Source organism: Drosophila nasuta, chromosome X (genome assembly GCF_023558535.2).
Source record: "Drosophila nasuta strain 15112-1781.00 chromosome X, ASM2355853v1, whole genome shotgun sequence".
Classification (NCBI taxonomy): Eukaryota; Metazoa; Arthropoda; class Insecta; order Diptera; family Drosophilidae; genus Drosophila; species Drosophila nasuta.
Window position 1 is genome coordinate 11,108,463 of NC_083459.1, and position 18,406 is coordinate 11,126,868.

Below are 18,406 nucleotides of genomic sequence, written 5' to 3' on the forward strand. Positions count from 1 at the left end.
GACATCTATGCCATTATTTATTTTCACTCAGTCCGAAACGGAATCTGAATTGAATTGAATGTTGAGCGTTGTGTTGCCCCCTCTCTCTATCCCCCTCTCTTAGCTGGACATCTGCCAGTTGGCAAAAGCTTCCTCAGATCCTCAAGTTTGTTTAGCTCTCTCACTCTTTCTCGCTTTCTCGCTTTCGCTCGTTATTGTTTATTATTGTTGAGAGTCGCATTTGAATGCCGCATTCGCACCATATTACAATCGCTTGGCCAACCTCTCAATGGCTTCTCGGCATTATTAGCAGCCTGTCACAACGTTTGACACCCAGTTGCAAGTTGTCCGCTGCCTCTCTCCGCCTGTTGCAAGTGCCCCAATTGCAGCATATTTTCGAAAGCTGTCACTCGACCGTCGACTGTCGACTATCAACTGTCACTTTGTCGAGTTGAGTTGAGTGCCATTTGGGTAATGTCATTTCGAGAATGCCGCTTTAAGTTCTTCTTCTTTTTTTCGCTGTCCAGTTGCAGCTTCATACTTCTGACCATGGCCCAAAAACGCCTCCTCACCCCGGCTTAATTAGTCGTTGTCGCTGAGCTCGCTCTACAATTTTTTTATCGTTCTGTTCTCCTATATAGCGTGTATATTCCCAGTTTCGGGTTTCCCTGCGATTGTGTCCGCTGAATTTGAGCTCCCAACACACATAATTACATGTTTCAACTCTTTAAACAAGTTGCAACAGTAACAACCGACCTTCTTTATTGACTTCTTTTATTAGCCATAATTAAAAAAAGTATGATACCCGCTACTCATTTTCAATTAAATCAAACAGAGAAGAATAATACCGCATATACTAAAAACGAAGCAAATTCATATATCAAATATATAAAGAAAGTAAATTTTGTTGTATTTCTATATTCTATTATATTCAAAATATACAGCTATACCAAAAATACTAAAATATACCGAACGTTATACTTAGTATACCGATATATTATTAAATTAAAAAATATACTGTACATTCTTATATTTCACCAAACGAATATACCAAAAAATACTAAAACATATACTAAATGGTAAATTTGGTATATCAATATACTCTTACATTAAAAATATATCGAATTTTCAACCTTCGACCCTTTGGCTAGCGGGTATTAAAACAAATCTTAGCAAATCTGATGGCCAAATAAGCTTAAGTCTTCCAACTTTAAGCAAATGTATTTAATATTCATTGAACTGTATTTATGTATAATATATATCCAATTATAAAGTTGTTTCTTCAGACTGAATTATCAACGCCCAAAGGATAAGCAAGGATGATGCACTTTTAATAAAGCAAAAGAATACCCAAAAAAAGATGATTAAAAGATGAGATACATAATTTAATTTTTAGTTTCATATTAAAACTGTTAAGGACAGTTTAGACAAATAAATTATATTTCGTTTCTCTAAGTATTTGCCATTATTAAAAGCACATTGAAACAAATATTAATATATCTAAACTGTTGACTTACATTCATTTTGTGTAGCTTGAACACAACATTTTATGCTTTGTTTTATTATATAGTATTTTATAAAAATCGTAAATACTCTTAAATCACTTCTAGCAAAACTACTGTCAAGCTTTGCATATTTGAGTTAACAAGAAATCTAAAACAATTACTGTTTTTAACGATCTTAAGTTTCCACAAAAATAGTAAATTAGTAATTCCCCAACTGATGTTGTGTATATATTCAAAAAAAGAATTCGAATTGTGCAAAAGTACACAATTCATATGTTTGTAGTATTAAAATTGCAGTAAAAATTAATTTGATTTCATTAATTTGAAAATATTTTCAGCATTTTTCACATTTGCCTTGGCTATCACAATGATTTATTTTTTGATTATTCATACTTATACCCCCTCCCCACTTCGCCCCCCCATTTGCTCACTCAGTTTGCTAGTTAAAAACATCGAATTGAAAGACATTTGCTAGGATGCGAATTTTAATGGTGATGCGAGGCCATTGAATAAGACAAATAAACAATAGCAGCAAAAAATTAAATTAAAAATGTTTGCGTGTTGCCTGAGGCAAAAAAAAAAGCAATAACAACAACAACAACAACTGAGCATAACTAATTGAATTTGTGGTTTATTCATATCACTAGCAATACTCTTGCTTCTTGGCTGAAGAGTATTTACAATTCAATCGAAATCAAAATATTATTCTAACTATAAGTGTAAAGTAGATAACGGATTTTTTAATCATATCTAAATTGAAATTTTATGGCGTATTCATTCATTTTCTTATTATATCTGATAATCTACAGAAATTTATTTAATTTTCTTATATCTGAATTAATCATCTACGGATTATGATATAAAATATATTAATTTTGTTTATTCATTTTGATATTCGATTCATTTTCTTATCAGATCTGAATTCATATTCTATATTATTCATTTATTTATTATATCAAAATTGATATTGTATGTACTATTATAAAAGATATTACTTTTTTGATATCTGAATTGATACTCCATGGATTATTCAATAATTTTCGTATATCAAAATCGATATTCTACAGATTATTAATTAGTTTTCTTATTTCTGAATTGATCATCTATGGATTATTCCTTAATAATCTGTTTAAGTATAAAATATTTTGATTTTCTTTGCTAAATTCACCTATTAAGTGCTCTTAAAAACTTGTTCCTATTAAAAAGATTCTTCTATTATTTTCATATCTATAATTTAACAAAATATTACTCAAATAATCAAAAGTAATTTATTAATTTTTTTGTAATATCCAGTTGCCTTTAATCGAGTTAAGCGATTCCCTTATTAAATTATAGATGATGCTAATGAGTTTTTCCTCTTTAGAAATATATATACACTGAGGCAAAATAAACAAAATAAAGTATTTTTACTTTAGAAATACATTATTTTGCAATATAAGGGTATTTCTTGATGCGATCTGTCGCAGGCAATACTTGCTTCACAATATTATTATTATTATTATTATTATTGTTAGTACTATTGTTGGGTCCGCAGCTCAGATGCAGGCCAAATAAATGGCCATAATTTTTCACAATCGAGCATTAAATTTTTAGTATTGTATTTAGCTTATAAAAACCAAAGGCCGGCAAGTCGTTGCCATTGCCCCTGTTGCCCTGTTGCCCCTTTGCTGAAGCCCCGTTGTCGATGCCAGTCACAAAAATAGACAGGCAAATAAATATTTGCAAAAGGCACAAAATAAGAAGAATCATAATAAAATTTATATACTCGTGTACTCACCGCAAAACAATACACAAAATAGTCGAGCAAACCAACAGCAAACAGCAAACACAAAAAAAAAATCCAATTGATATTTACGCCTTAATTTATTGCTTTAATGCATCGAGAATATGGGAAACAAAACACGCAACCCAATACAAATTGTTCACACACACAAACACACGCACACACTGAAGAAGTACTATATAATATAAACAAAGCCGAAACTAAAACAAAAACGAATGTTTATTTTATGCTCTTGGTCAGGTTATAATTTGTATTTGTGTTTTTTTTGTTGTTTTCAGTTTTTCTGTTTGACACTTTTCCAAAAAAAAAAATTTGCATGCGAAAGCGGGTCACAAGAGACAATTAACAAATGGAAATTGCAGCGAGGCAAAAGTAAAATAGAAAATTGATATATGGAACTTGGACTACCGATATATATATGTATGTATGTATATATATAGTATATATAGTACGTGGGAGAGAACTGCGACTGCAACGCGTTGCGAGACGTCTACTGACCAACTGAAAACAGATATATATCTAATCAAATGACTGGCCGTAAAAGTTTCCTAGTATCGCCAAAACAGCAAAAAATGGCATTCACGGAACGGAATCGGAATCGGAATCGGAGGGAAATACATATATAGTATAGTATTCAAATTATAATATACATATATGTGAATTGAATTTGTGGAGCATTGCAAAATGTGGAAATCTGAATTCACTTGAACACAATAATGTTTTTTTTTTTTTTTTATTTCAACGATTAAAACGCGCACGTGGAACGTGGACGTCGACGCGGACAAAGGCGACGCAGCACACTGAAACTGAAACAACGCTGAAACGCTGAAACGCTAAATTCAAGCGGCCAAAAGATTAACCAGAGATCTTCTCCCCCAGCATGAGCATCAGCAGCAGCATCAGCAGACCAAAAAAAAAAGGAAAAAAAGACTGCTCCAGCAACACCAAAAACTGAAGATAAACAAAAGTTATGATTCGGAAATAAACTAAAATTTGATGTGTTCAGTGCGCGCTCCGTCGCGACGTTTGCGTTTTATTTTTGGATCTGCCACAAGCTGCCCAACTTTGGAATTTCAAATATTTATGTACATACCTCTCTGTGTGTGTGTGTGTGTGTAAAGAGTGCTCGCACTCGCCACAGTCTGGGTGGCATCCTCCAATTAGAGCATGCAGCACTGCTATTTTGGTCAGCTTCATCTACAGCTACAGCTCCAGAGTTCATCAGACTTGCAACAAAGAACTCCAATTGCAACTGCAACTTGCATGTGCAATTAGTTCAGTGCAACTTTGTTGCAATATCTACTCCGTAATTACATTTTAAATGGCCAGCTCGGCACGTGACCAGCATTGGCAAAAACTTTCACATACTATACTATTTTCCACTCACTTAATTCTACTCCACACTTTTTGCGCTTTAAATGGACTTTTAGCAATATGTATTTTCAATTTTATAATACTTGTACGTATGCAAGTGACATGGTAATAAATCAAATGCACTTTTTTTCATTATTTGCTCTTCTCTTTTTTTCGCTTTCCCTTTGTCACAGTTATGGCTAATTGATGAGGCTGCTAAAGCGATTTCATTGCCACAGCTTATGATTAAGGACTCGAAGAGAAGCGCAATCAATAAGGTTGTTTTTCTTCACATTTTCAATACTTCAATAAAATACATATTTATAGTAAGAACTAAAGTTCATTTTAGTTACATTTCAATTAAAGAACACTCTGTTTTTATATGACTATTAATATTTAAACTGCGCTTTATTAATCTTTATATAACTGCACTGTTTGACAAACAAACAAATCTTCTTTAAAATAAGAGAAGTAAAAATATTATAAATAACTTATAGATCTACCCATTCTTGAGATCTAGCGATTGGTAATGCGATTTCATAAATTGTTTTCCATACTGCACGAATTATCGATCATTAATCATTTAATGCGTTGTGCTGAGTTATTAGGAACACATTGAAGCAGAAGCAGAAGCAGAAGCAGATTAGCATATGACGTCTGGCTACAACATTTATTGAAAAAACATAAAACATCTGCACTCACTCGAATTGAGTTGAGTCGCGTCGAAATTGTACGAGTATCGAGTCGACTCAACGATCATCAAAGACGGCGAGCTATTAATTAGCCATAAAATAAAAAGCGCCAGCTGATGGCTCTCGAAGTGAATGGCCGCTGGTTGCTCATAAATGATATGACAGGCGAGCTGATTGTGCTCATAAGTGTAGTTTCGAGAGAAAGAGAGAGCGAGAGCTTATATTAAGTATACGCAAGTTGCGTATACGATACGTTAACCGTGTAATGTAATGTCGACCATCGTCCGTCGATGGGCACGTGCTTTTCAATTGGCTATTAACGAGATCATCAAATTGACATTTCTCTCGCTCGTCGCACATACAAATGCTGACTCTAAGTCTGACTGATTGACTCGGACTGGCGGCCAGATGGCCAACCGGTTGACTGCTTGACTGCTTGCTGAGTACTGAGTGCTGAGAGTGGCTGGGCGTATTTAAATACTACTGTGAGCCATGTCTTTGCCTTGATTAGCATGCTCGGCACGTTCGTGGGCAATATTTGAGCTTTGAGGCGTTGGCGGTCCTTCGATTTGTGCCTTCCTCAACAGCTCATCCGTTCACGATGATGAGCTGTTAAATTGAGAGCAACCAATTGCGACGATTGCAACTTAAAGCAATGAAAAGGTAGCGCGTGTCAACAGCTCATTAGCAACAAAGAGATCCATTGCTTTCATCTACAGTTCAATCTCAGAGTCGACCACTTTCCCTTTCTTCTCATCCTCCCCTCCTTCTTTTTCAACTACACTTGCCCCACAATGTATGCAACAATTTTTGAGCCACAATCAGTCAAGTCGACCGACTATTGGAAATTTACTTAGTTTTTTTTTTTGCATAAATGTATTTTTTGCAGGATTACAGATTTACGATTCCTTAATGCATTAGAGTACTAAAAACTTTTCTATATTTGTATTATATCAGAGCTGTTGCAACCGAACCCCACTTGTATACATTGAGCAAAATATCCAATGGTTTGGCCATGAATTTTTAGCTTTCTACCATTTATGTGCTAAATTAAGGCACACAACGTTTGATGAAAACGGTCACACTAAATATAAATAGCTGCTTCGCAATTTTTTGCTATCACTGCGAAAAGTTGCAAACTGTTAGCAACTGTTGTCCACGTTGTGTGTTGATATTATATCGAAATAGCAATAGTTTAATTATTTTTTTTCATCAGTAGGCGTTTTTAGCCATTCAAATCCATTTCTTAAACAAATTCCACAAATTTGTAGATCACATCATTAAAAATCATCCGTTAGTTTATTTTTTATTATAATATCGATACTTCCGACACTGGAATGTATTGGCCCTCAAATCAGCTGTTATAAATCGAAATTGAAGACCTAGATTCAGCTTAATCGATTAATCTGTTTATTTACATTACTCTGTTATTGATTATTGTTGATTACTGTTAAAGATTATTTATCCAATTGGTTTGTCGGCAACATTGAAAAGCAACAGATTTCATTGATTTTTATTAGATTTGTTGCGTGATAATACAACACCAATTGATACAATGCAATTTTCAATAGCAATTCAAAAAAGTGACATAAGCCAGAATAGCGAACGCAGCTGGAACCCACAGAAAGCAATAGAATTCGAAATGATATTTCGGATGTAAGGATTTCAGGAGCAGACAAAAAGCCTCAAACGGCGAATACAGCGGATCGTTGCAGCGTCGTTCCATGCGTATTTTGCGTGGTCCTTCATAATCGAAGTAGTTATTATTTAGAATTAAATAATTTGAGAGTCACATATGCCTACGCATTCTTGGTCGCCTGTACTGAGGTCTCATTGGCGTAGCATCTTCGCGCTGCTGCTGCTCCCGCCTCATTCTATAGAGGTTCTTCACAAACTGCGAGTAAGGAAACCCATCCAAGTCATTCTCATATCCATTTGTCGAAGTATAGCCAATGCTCACAACAGCCATTCTGGAAAACTGATATATTGTTAATAGAATTCTCAATCAATTTATTATTTATTTGACATTCAGTTTTAATATCTTTTGCTGACGACACTGCACGTTGTGCTCGAACTTTCCAGTAATCAGTTGCTTAGCTTCACATGCGATAATAATAATCGATAATTGATGATTTTACAAACTCCGGCTCAGTTTTCAGCACTGGAAAACATCGGAAGGCTGAGAAGAGAATCGTTTTCTTCCGGAGAAGAAAATTGCATTCGAGATGAGAACCAAATCATATCCCAATTTCATCGATCTATTTTCCTGGCCCTAAAGCAAAGGCGAGCTGTGTTTAGTCATTGTCATCTTTGACCAAACTCTTCGAGTAGAGTTTGGCCACCATGTACATACTAGAGCTGGAAAACTATCGATGGAGGTGACATTCAATATTTGGGAAAGGAAATTTGATACTATCGACTGTATCGTTTTAAATTATAAGCAATTTCGAATGTATATATTTTATAGTCCTTATATATTGTGCTTAATCTTATAACTACAACTAAAAATATAAGAGATCAAAATTAATATAACATTTCAGTATGAAATAAAGGAATAAAAATCGGAGATCAACTCATTAACAAAACAAAAAACTTCATGTCAACAGCTGAGGCTAGGTAAATAACTGAATTATTATTCTATCCATGCATTTCATAGCAAGAATAGAAAAATGTCAGTATTGTTCGCATTAATCGAGGCCCTGCGGTTACTCATTATAACAACATAACAATTTTGAAACTACGTGTTTTATACTACAATCATTATGCTGAAATTTAATAAATGTTATTTAGAGTATTTCTTATGAAGAATGCAGTTTTATAAGTAGAGGTATAACATTTAATTTTTACTTTTTGTAACCAAAATTCATGCAACCGAACCTCGCGCTCTGCTCTAATGAAGGTGTTGTGAAAATTATCAACAACCATCGATAGTGACAAAGGACTATCGATAGTAGCTCAGAGAGGTAAATAGTCGATATTCGATTATTCAATAAATTTGCTTGTTTATTTGCTGTAGTAGTAGTTTTATTATGAAATCATATGTAACATAAATCTCATTTAACATATACATATACATATGTATAATCGATCGATATGAAGTGTAAGTCCAGCATTCAAGTGCTTGTTGTAGCTCTGTGGTAAATACACAAAATCCCTTCAAATGCTGCGTCGATTGTAGCATCGAGTATCAAAAGCCAGGATGATTTCAAATATGGGAGGAGGGACTTCAAGATCTCAGTTGGTGCAGTCAAGATGCCATAATCCCTGGAATATTTAATTGTGTGCTTGTGTATGTGTGTGTGTGTGATAGCTGAAGTGCACATTTGAATGCTTAAATGAGTTGTCGTCGTGGCCGCTGCGGCTGTTTAATTGTAATTTCGTGTGCAGACCCGAATTGCTAAATAAACACATACAGTAACTGATGTGTGCGTGCGTAATGTGCACACAGTGGACACTCCCTAAGAAGAACCTCATACTAAAATATTGAATATGTATTTTTAAAAGGAAAGGAATCACTTCTGTACTGATGCTGTTCGCAAGAAATAGCGACCATGCTTTTTAACATAAACTCAAAGAACAACTTCAACATACAATTTGCACTTTATGATGTAAAATTAAAGATTAAATCAAATTTTAATATTAAATAATTTCATTTTCACAGGAAAAGTAATTACAAGCCAAGTAATTCTTCTTCAGGAGTAACGACGATCAGTTTGCTGGAAAAATAACGGCTTCTTAATGATCTACTGTATTGTGTATAGTATAAGCAATGTTTAGAAGTTCCATTTTCGTCAATTCAAGCTTTAACACAAAACAAGATGCCATTGATCATTTGAAGTATACGATTGAAATACCTTTTGAATTTGCCAATGAGCAATAACTACTGTGTGCATTTGCGATGCAACCTTGGATTGCAATATGCATTTTGGTGGGCTGCCAATTCGATTTGCCAGTTTGCAGTTACAGTCAGTCTCTGGGCCTCCACCCCCGCCACCCCTGCCATCGCCTTCTTCGTCGTCATCGTTGCCATTGGCCATTGGCGCGTATCATTGTTAACATGGCTAAATTATATAAGCGTTTCTGGCCTTCAACAACGACAGTGAGAATTGCTATATATATTTGCGTGTGTGAGCTTAAATTGCAGGTTGATTTTAGCTGCTGGCCTCTGGCAAATGAAATTTGCAGAGCATCGCATAAAACGAAATGAAATGCGGCACACGCATTTGGCAAAGGATAACACTCGACCACAACCAGCCATGGTCCAAAAGAGAAGAGCCTGCCAGACATTTCTCCTCCAAACCAAACCGAATCGAAATTACAACTGAAACCGAGTATTTGGCTGGCACTGGACACCCACATGATGACTCCTTAAAGGGTTTCTGGATTCGCTTAAATGAAACATAAATGCGTTATTTTTAATTTGTATTCTATCATTTATTGTGAGTTCTGGCGATTCTTAAAAACTTCATAATTAGCCTGCCATTTTCTCTAAGCAGCAAATGTAATTATTATCACAAGAGAAACTGTAAATAAAGTATACATTATAACAAAAAAAATTGTTATTAATATAAACATTTTCCTTCAATCATTCTCATTCTTCATCCTTTCTAATCTGTCTGCCCAAAGTTTGAGGGTACATTCGGAAACATATCCTCCCAAAGAACCACCTCCATATTCATGATTTGCTCCGAAGTGTACTGAATGGGCAAATCAAAGATCGTACCGATCTCAGTCGATATGCGAGGATCATTGATCACAAAACTTGGCGTCAGATCGATAAGGATGTGTGATGGATTCATCACGTTTTCCTCCGGTACTTGGGCCTCATCAATGGTGTTATCTGTTGGGAACATAATGACTTCAGTATTTTCCATCTGTTCGGGATCGCTGCTTGAAGTGAGTGAGGTATTATATATTGGGAACATAATGACTCCATTATTTTCCGTCTGTTTGGGATCGTTGCTCGAAGTGAGTTCGTTTAGATTTTGAGTGGCAACTGACAGATCTTCGCCGAATGTTCCATCATTCTGTAATTGGTATTCAGAGGAAGTATTATCGTTTGATAACTTGGTGATAATATTGTTTTCCATTTCAACGTTTTCTTGATCATTGATCTTATAACTTGGAGACTGATTTATAAGATTTTCTTCGGTCAATGTGACATTATTCACTGTCTGCAATTGGGCCTCGGAAATAGTATTTTGAATTGGTGATTTGTTGACATTGATCTTATAACTTGGAGTCTGATTTATAAGATTTTCTTCGGTCAATGTGACATCATTCACTGTCTGCAATTGGGCCTCGGAAATAGTATTTTGAATTGGTGAATTGTTGACATTATTATTTTGGAATTGCTCTGCATCGATCATCTTATAACTTGAAGTCAGATTCTGCATTTCTTCCTGCAGTTGGCCATCATTAGTGGAAGTCAGATTTTGTGATAGCCATAGCATTTCTTCCTGCAGTTGGCCATCATTAGTGGAATTTTCGATGGGTTGCTTAACATTCACTGTGTCAATATTATATTCGGTTGGGATTTGATCTTTAATCTCGAAATTTGGAGGCAGTTCCATAAGATTTAGTGATTCCCACATCAGATTTTCATCGAATGTCTCATTGAAGTCCGCTAGCTGTGTTTGATAATTGTGATATTCTTCTGGTTGGTTGCCATTCTCTGCAACAATATTGGTTGCAAATGGATCTGGAAACTCAAACTCTGGAGGCCGATCGAAAAAACATTCTCCTCCCCAAGTGAAGTCTCCGGCCAACATCTCATTTACATCCTGCACACGGGAATCATATGTGCTGTAATCTATAGTTGAGTTGCTGACAATATTATTTCCGGTTTGTCCTTGATCATTAAACTCCAAACTTGAAAGAAAATCCATAAGATGTGATCCCCGTGATGGGTCATCCTCAGACGTCCCGTTCACATTCTGCAGTTGGCGTCATTAGCTTAGCTTTATATTCGATTTGGTGGCTTTCTCACTTACGTTTACAATGTTATTAATGGGTTGCCCTTCCAGGTCTAAGCCTAGATCACTAAAATCCGGATTTGGTCCAGTTGGGTTCATCTCGCTTGTCCCGTCTTACGAATTCAATTTCCTCCGAAAGAAAAAAAAAAATATTCTTCACTTGACAACTTATTTTGTCGACAGCTTTTTGATATTTTCCAGTGCTGGAAACTGAAACAGAGTTTGTCAAAACACAAATTATCGATTATTATTATCGTATCTTAAGCTGTCATTATCAACTCGAGCATCATGTGCAGTGTCATCGCTGAAAAAAAGGGTAAAGACTGAAGCTTATTTGGAATGAGAGATAATTTAATTGAGTGAAAATAAATATTCAATCAGTTTACCAGAATGGCTGATATGAGGCTTATATATAGTTCACCGAATGAAAGTGAGAGTGACTCTGATGGGTTCCCTTACTCGCAGTTTGTGAAGAACCTCTATAAAAAAGCGAGGAGGCGTCCACGTGGCAATCAATCGCCCACAATGAGTAAGCTCCAATTTATCTAGTCAATATCTGAATCTAAGTGATTATTTCTATAATAAAGGCAGGATCATCATGGAAACTTCATCATTACGAATTTACGATCCGCATTCGCCGATGGATGCTTTTTGTCTACTCCTCAAATCACTTAATCCGAAATATCACAAATTCTTTTACTTTCTGTGCACTCTAACTGGGTTCGCTATTCTGGCTTATGTGACTTATTTAAAGTACTATTGAACATTGCGTTATTTCAGATTTGTATTAAAAACTAATAAAACTTAATGCAATTATTAACACTCTAAAGCCTTATTAACTTTGTGGTAAATTCCATATTGTAATTTTCAACAGATGCGAGGAAATCCTTGTAGGCATAAATTAAATGATTCAAAATAGATGAGAGCTGGATTAAGTACAGTATTTATCAGAGAAACATATATTTTTGGTTTACAAGCAGCATAAGCCATAATTTATAGTACAGTACTTAAAAAGAAAAAAAAAACAAAAGTTAAAATAATTGCAAAATATTGTAGTATATTCTTAGAAGCTTCAATCCTTATAGCTTCTTGCGTGAGCCACGCAAACTATGTCGCAGCCACACGTGCTCCCCGATAAATCCTAGCGATGCAAGAAGAGTGCCCACAATGACCACATAGAAGGCGAGCTGAAGATCCCCGATGGTTAGGACCCGAATTGGGCTGGCGTTGTCCTCAGCCTGATTGAGGATGGTGCGCATCCTCATAGTCACCCGATACTTTTGATCCAGAATCCATTTGTGGATGAGCCCAGCGTTGAGCAGTCGCAACAGTTGAGTATTGACTGCCTCCTCCCAAGGGGCGTCGCGGGGCAGCACATACGAGATGGTGTAGTACTTGGGACACTCGGGCACAATCCAAATGCGTTGCGTTAGCAAAAAGTTGGCCGACTCCATGATCAGCGAGTTGTAGCGTGAGACGCCCGCCTTGCCGCCCACGGTGGCCACCTCAAGAGTGACATCGGCATTGAGATCGCGATTCCACCAGAGTTTCTTATTGAGGCTGGCAAACAATGGCGAAGTCTCGCTGAAGAACAAATCATCGGCCATCGAGGTGTACTTGTACACAACCTTCAGTCCGCTGTCGTCTAAATCCTGCATCGTCATGATGTCTTTGTAGTGCAGCGGATGAATGTACACGGTGGCCAAGCTTGATTCGAAGATGGCCCCAAAGATGACGCTGACCAGGCACAGCGAACCAATGAACATGCGCTCTGCATAGCTATCGGGGAGATGCGATAGATTCACACGCACCCACACCACCCACGTGTCCACGACAATGGCCAACGCCTGTTGCCACAATCGACGTCCGGCCACCGTCACGATGCGCAGCCGCAGATTGATCACGCGCAACAGCAGCCAGATGAAGGCGCACACAAAGGCCATCAGTATGAAGCCCAGCCAGATGTCGTAGCCCACCGCAAAGATGGGCAGTATGGACTGTGGTATGGGACTCGCTTTGGGCACGTAGATGCACAGTTGATCATCGTAGACGGCCACCGTAAAGTCCATGTCATCCTGCACCAGATAATCCTTGACAAAGAAGCCCGTCAGACAAATGTCCAGGCCATCGTTCTGAATGGATCCGATGGCGCCATTGTAGCTGCCATTCGCGCTGCGTTCGCTGTGAGAAGATATGTAAAGTATCTGATTGAATAGTATTCTTAATAAAGCCTTTCTTCTTCCTCCTGAACTTATTTCACTGTAAATGATGAAGTGTTTAGTACCTGATTAGTCTTTACGGTATTCCTTGATTAAATATTATTTTTAACAAAGCTTTTCTTCTCCTTCCTGAACTTATTTCACTGTAAATGAAGAAGTGTATAGTATCTGAACGATTCTTTATGTTCTAGGAAGGAGAAAACTTTTTCTTAACAAAGTCTAAGAATACTATTTCTGATGCGTTTTTAGTGTATGAAGAAGGAAATAGTATTCTTCTCTTAATACTATAGAAATAATATTCACCTTTTAATACTATAGAAATAGTATTCTCCTCTCAATACCATTTCCTTCTTAAGGACTCATAAACAAAGTCTTCCTTCTACTTTCTGGCTTTCTTTCTTGACCACACAAAGGTGTTCATATTTCATAAAAATTGTAAAGTCATCTTTATGAAACCTCTTTCATACCCAATTATTTACCATAAGTTGCCTTTGGTTAGTCACTTACCACAATTACTATACGTATCATATATTATATAGATATATATAAATTATTATATGTATATTGTAAGGTATCTGCTGAGACTATCACTTATCCCCTGATTGAATAGTATTCTCAAAAAAATCCCTCTAGCTTCTTCCTTCCAGAATTTCTTTCCGCCTTCTATATTCTATAAATTTAAAAGCCTTCGTAACTAAACCTTGTTCACACACAAGTACTTATGAACCGATTACTATATCAAACTACATAATTATGTAGGAAAATGTCTGTCTTCGACTGCCAACCGCTTTCTATGCATTACTTTCTCTCTTTTAAACCCAACTTAATGAAATCTTGTTCACACCCAAGTATTTACCAACCGATTACTATATCTTATATCTGTCATACTAATTTCTCCCGCTGGGAATACATAAATAGCAACCTAAGCAATTACATATATAGGGAAAAACCGTCTTTCCGTCTTTATCAATTTTAAAGTCTTCTTAATGAATTTTTGTTCATACTCAAGTATTTACCAACCGATACTAGTTACATAAATTAATTACATACATATATAGGAAAATGTTCGTTTCCCGCATTCTCTACGTATTATTCTGTCTATAAGTGATACTAATGAAACTCCGCTACTATTCACATTCCCAAAGCTAGCCACAATACATTACTATGCCACATATCCGATGTAGCAAACATCGACTTGGACATACCCAAAGTAGTTCTTGTCGGGCTCCTGCAGATCCATTGTGAAGTTAAGCAGATCTCGCAGTGCCTGCGCCACTTCCCAGTCGACGCCAGTGAGCTCAGCGAGCAGTCCCGTCTCGGGATCGAAGACGGGCCGTGCATAGACCGACTTGAAGATCTGCACACGCAGCGGATAGCCGCGCATGTTGTGGAACAACAGCTCAGGCAATGGCTCGCCACCCATGAAGGGCAAGAGGCGACCAAAAGACGCCTCCCAGGCATCCATTCCGTTCGCATCGCGGCGTGCAAAGGGATCATAGATGTAGATGGCGGTATCGGTGATGATGTAGCGGTTGTAGATCTTGCGACGAATCCACAATTGCCGGCAGCTCTGCTCCACTTGCAGCAGCTGCTGTTCGCTCAGCTCGCCGAGGGCGTCGCCAATGATGTAGAAAAAGACGCCAGCTCGTTGCATCAAAGCTGCGGCACCGCTGTTCGAGATTAATTGCGGCAGACCGATGACCAGAGCGAGGCTATCGCGACTGTCCACGCCTGGCAGCGACTGCTCCTCATCGTAGCTGTGCGTGCAGTGTGGCGTCTCCGTGCGTTGCATGAACCAGCGGGCATTCGCATTGGCCGCATCCTCGTGCAGCTGCCTGAGTCGCAGCATCACATGCACGTGGGGAATGTCGTTCATTGTCTGCTCTAGGAGTCCAGTGTCCAGTATCTGCGACAGCGTCTGTGTCTGCAGCATCAAGGCGAGCAGAAGTTGCAACAACTGCTTGCGTGCCATGCCACCGTTCGTTGCCGCGTGGCATCCACAAATGAAGCCAATGAATACGGCAGCAAGTCACAAGCCAAAGCTAAAGCCACGGCCAAATGCTTTAGCTATTGCTTTGGCTCGGCTCTTATCTCATGTTTTGACACCTGCAATTTTGTTTGTTGACTCAAGCGTAATTAGAGACCAGTTATGTCAGCAGCCATTCTCCCACAGCTGTTGTGGCCGCCACTTGCTTCTCGCCTTGAGCAAACATCGTTGAGTTTCCTTTCCATTCACCATTGTCCCAAGCTGACCAAAAGGGAAATTGAATTGCGACATTTTTGGCTGCGCGCTGCTCATTTCATTTCCAAATGGTTCTTAGTCCAAGCAAAAACGATACTCGCTCTTTCCACATAAAGCGACGACAATAAGCTGCATAACGAGAACAATCGATTAGCTGATAGCTCGACTTCGAGATACCTATCAAAGATAATAAAGAAATGGTAAATGATAATTTTATAAACAGCTGTGAACGTTGAAATAACAGTGCTTACGACCTAAGTGTTTAAAATTGAAAAATACTATTATAAATAAATAAATAATTCAACAATTATTTCATTTTGGGTAACTCAATATTTTAGCAAATATACATAATAACAAAAAAGAAAGGATGCATTCTAATTTTCATTAAAATAGCAGTGTTAAGCGAAAAATATAACATTGAAAGTAGCTCGTAAATAACTTAATCCTATATGAATATTCTTTAATGAATTGATGCCAAATTTATGTTATCAAAGCAAACATTAATATTTCTCAATTCACCAATCTTAATCCTTAACTAAACAGTAAAATATGCCACGTCCGATGTTTGGTTTATTGATCATATTTTGATTTTCAATGGGTCCACTGTTAAGCGATTTATTAAATACTAGACTATAACTTTTTTATGTCTTAATTATTAAAAAGTTAAACAACAAAATTGAAATAGGGCTTTTCATTTTGTCTCTTTTTTTATTAAATTTTAATCTTTACGAACTTATTTTTAGGTATCTAATAGTTAAATATGCTGATTTGATCAAAATTGGTTCAATTGCAATGAAAATCCGAACAGAAATATAAACTCAAAACGAATCGTAAAGAAAATAATATGCAAATTGGCACATTGGTGTTCAAAACTATTTCAATCTTCAATATAGTCAGTATAATTCTTAAGGCCAAGCTACTAAAATTCAGTATTCCTTTAGCAAGCAGCATAATATTCACCACATACTTGGAAGAAAATAATTATAGGGCAAAGAAAGTTAGAGAGCCTTAATCAAAACGTGTCCAAAAGTATTTCAACTTTCAACATATTCTAAAATCGAAGCTACTAAAATTCATTATTTTTCCATAATTTTACTTATTTGTATTACCAAGCGCAATATTCACCACATACTTGATAGAAAAATAATAATAAGGCACAGAAAGATAGTCAAGTACGCGATGGCAAAGGAGATTTAATAAACACTTGAAGACCACACACTAGAAATATTTGAAGCAAAGGACAGAAATCCAACAGTACTTGATATTCAAATTTTGAAACCACTTGACTTAATGAATGCAATGCCAAATTTGTTTTTTCTTTTTTGTGTGCCTCTGAAGTATTTTTACAATTCACACAAAAAACCTTTTTCAAAGCGTGGCGTGGATAGCAACGTAATTGAATTACGCCGGTCCGACGGCGGTCCTCGACCAGCTGAATCGCCAAACCGTTCTGGGTTTACAGTTCTCCATTGATGCGTAGAAATTCTGGACACACAATTTAGGTGCCTAAGTGCAAAAAATCAGCGAAAAATTGCTGATATGATTTTTAATCAGATTGCCCTATTCAGTCCCAATCTGTTGTTGTTTTCCTCCGCTCATTTTTTGTTTGTTAGGGGGAAACAGTGGTGAAAATTTGAAACTGCAACAAATGCAGTTTATTACAATATTTTGAAAAATAAATTGAAATAATTATTAAAGAAAATTAAAAAAATATTGATTATAATTGATTTTTTTTTAAATAAAATTGAAATTATTACAGTGCTTTTTTTTAATAAAATTTAAATAAATAAAAACGAAAATATTAGGAATGAGAATAATTTGTATTTTAGAAATTGTATATATTATGGTAAAATATAGAATTATCAGAATATTAATTACAATCCACTTTTTTATGTAAAATTGAAAAAAATGAATGCAAAAATATTCTGAATAAGAATATTAAAAGTACATATAAGAATCTATCATTTGTAGTCAAAGTATTGAATTACAATAATCCATAAATAACATCTGTTAACACTTAAATTTCCTGTGATATATTAATAGTTGAAAAACTGTTTTGCAATGTTAAACATAAAGTATTTAAATTAAATAAATTACTGATGTACTTAAATGTTAGTTAAATACAAACAATGTTTCAGACTTTTAGGCAATAGAGTTCGTCGTTTGAGTAAATGTTCTTCTCCCCTTTTGAGTCAGTTTCGAGTGCATTAAACCACTGTGCAAACCGAACGCTTTTTACCAAAAAATTGAGTGTTGCTCTTGTTTTTTTTTTTTGCCATTCCCATTGCGGGTGCGAATATTATTTCTCTCTTTCTGTGTGTGTCTGTGTGATGTGTGGCTGTTGTGTTTGTTGCTATTTGAGCACGTCTTGGCAAAGGGAAGGGGGGGGGGAGGTTGGGGGGGCATCCCCCTTCGCGCACATGCGTTACGTCGACTTCCGCTGCCAAGTGCAGCAACAAAAACCATCAATAAACTGTGCTACACTTTTCTTTCACAGCCACTGTCCACACTCGCTGCCATTTTGCTCACTTACACGGACAAACAACTCGATTCGCTGTCTGTGTGTGTGTGTGTGTGGTTTTCAAAATGAAAAATAAATTGGAAAATTGAAAAAGCAATTCATCGCATTAGAAACGTGCATTGAATGAAAGCTTGGCC

The 18,406-nt window shown here is 36.5% G+C and overlaps 4 protein-coding genes and 1 long non-coding RNA gene across 7 annotated transcripts; 2 read left to right on the forward strand and 3 right to left on the reverse strand.

The window, feature by feature from the left end:
* Nucleotides 1-6,796: 6,796 nt before the first annotated feature.
* On the reverse strand, nucleotides 6,797-7,386 carry LOC132796221 (uncharacterized). Its single transcript, XM_060807305.1, has 2 exons — nucleotides 7,116-7,386; nucleotides 6,797-7,055 (listed from the first exon to the last, which is right to left on the reverse strand). Exons 1-2 carry the CDS (start codon nucleotides 7,279-7,281, stop codon nucleotides 6,877-6,879), a joined length of 345 nt encoding a protein of 114 aa, XP_060663288.1. The 5' UTR covers nucleotides 7,282-7,386; the 3' UTR covers nucleotides 6,797-6,876.
* A 967-nt stretch (nucleotides 7,387-8,353) lies between these two features.
* LOC132796898 (uncharacterized) lies at nucleotides 8,354-9,868 on the forward strand. Its single transcript, XR_009633609.1, has 2 exons — nucleotides 8,354-8,412; nucleotides 8,974-9,868. It is a non-coding gene; the product is annotated as an uncharacterized LOC132796898 (long non-coding RNA).
* LOC132796896 (uncharacterized) lies at nucleotides 9,864-11,471 on the reverse strand. The gene is made up of 2 exons (XM_060808239.1): nucleotides 11,306-11,471; nucleotides 9,864-11,248 (listed from the first exon to the last, which is right to left on the reverse strand). The coding sequence occupies exons 1-2, from the start codon at nucleotides 11,384-11,386 to the stop codon at nucleotides 9,920-9,922; spliced, it is 1,410 nt and encodes a 469-aa protein (XP_060664222.1). The 5' UTR covers nucleotides 11,387-11,471; the 3' UTR covers nucleotides 9,864-9,919.
* A 33-nt stretch (nucleotides 11,472-11,504) lies between these two features.
* LOC132796897 (uncharacterized) lies at nucleotides 11,505-12,111 on the forward strand. 2 transcript variants are annotated; one of them, XR_009633608.1, is made up of 3 exons: nucleotides 11,505-11,603; nucleotides 11,669-11,816; nucleotides 11,875-12,111. XR_009633608.1 is itself a non-coding variant. In XM_060808241.1 (2 exons), exons 1-2 carry the CDS (start codon nucleotides 11,678-11,680, stop codon nucleotides 12,048-12,050), a joined length of 315 nt encoding a protein of 104 aa, XP_060664224.1. In that variant the 5' UTR covers nucleotides 11,570-11,677; the 3' UTR covers nucleotides 12,051-12,110. The 2 variants fall into 2 exon arrangements, 1 of the variants encoding a protein (XP_060664224.1); XM_060808241.1 differs by having other exon boundaries at nucleotides 11,570-11,816; nucleotides 11,875-12,110.
* Nucleotides 12,112-12,283: 172 nt separating this feature from the next.
* On the reverse strand, nucleotides 12,284-15,739 carry LOC132795950 (uncharacterized). 2 transcript variants are annotated; one of them, XM_060806918.1, is made up of 2 exons: nucleotides 14,712-15,739; nucleotides 12,284-13,468 (listed from the first exon to the last, which is right to left on the reverse strand). In XM_060806918.1, the coding sequence occupies exons 1-2, from the start codon at nucleotides 15,476-15,478 to the stop codon at nucleotides 12,367-12,369; spliced, it is 1,869 nt and encodes a 622-aa protein (XP_060662901.1). In that variant the 5' UTR covers nucleotides 15,479-15,739; the 3' UTR covers nucleotides 12,284-12,366. The 2 variants fall into 2 exon arrangements, with proteins under 2 accessions (XP_060662901.1, XP_060662902.1); XM_060806919.1 differs by lacking the exon at nucleotides 14,712-15,739 and adding an exon at nucleotides 13,572-13,590 and having other exon boundaries at nucleotides 12,289-13,468.
* Nucleotides 15,740-18,406: the final 2,667 nt, after the last annotated feature.

Bases quoted from the DNA above. Each gene is read 5' to 3' on its own strand.
- LOC132796221 (XM_060807305.1), bottom strand. From the start codon at position 7,281: ATGGCTGTTGTGAGCATTGGCTATACTTCGACAAATGGATATGAGAAT. The intron at 7,056-7,115 runs GTAGGCATATGT...TCGATTATGAAG, and splicing joins GTACAGGCGACCAAGAATGC to GACCACGCAAAATACGCATG.
- LOC132796896 (XM_060808239.1), bottom strand. From the start codon at position 11,386: ATGAACCCAACTGGACCAAATCCGGATTTTAGTGATCTAGGCTTAGAC. The intron at 11,249-11,305 runs GTAAGTGAGAAA...CGCCAACTGCAG, and splicing joins CCATTAATAACATTGTAAAC to AATGTGAACGGGACGTCTGA.
- LOC132796897 (XM_060808241.1), top strand. From the start codon at position 11,678: ATGGCTGATATGAGGCTTATATATAGTTCACCGAATGAAAGTGAGAGT. The intron at 11,817-11,874 runs GTAAGCTCCAAT...TCTATAATAAAG, and splicing joins CAATCAATCGCCCACAATGA to GCAGGATCATCATGGAAACT.
- LOC132795950 (XM_060806918.1), bottom strand. From the start codon at position 15,478: ATGGCACGCAAGCAGTTGTTGCAACTTCTGCTCGCCTTGATGCTGCAG. The intron at 13,469-14,711 runs GTATGTCCAAGT...ATCTTCTCACAG, and splicing joins CCCGACAAGAACTACTTTGG to CGAACGCAGCGCGAATGGCA.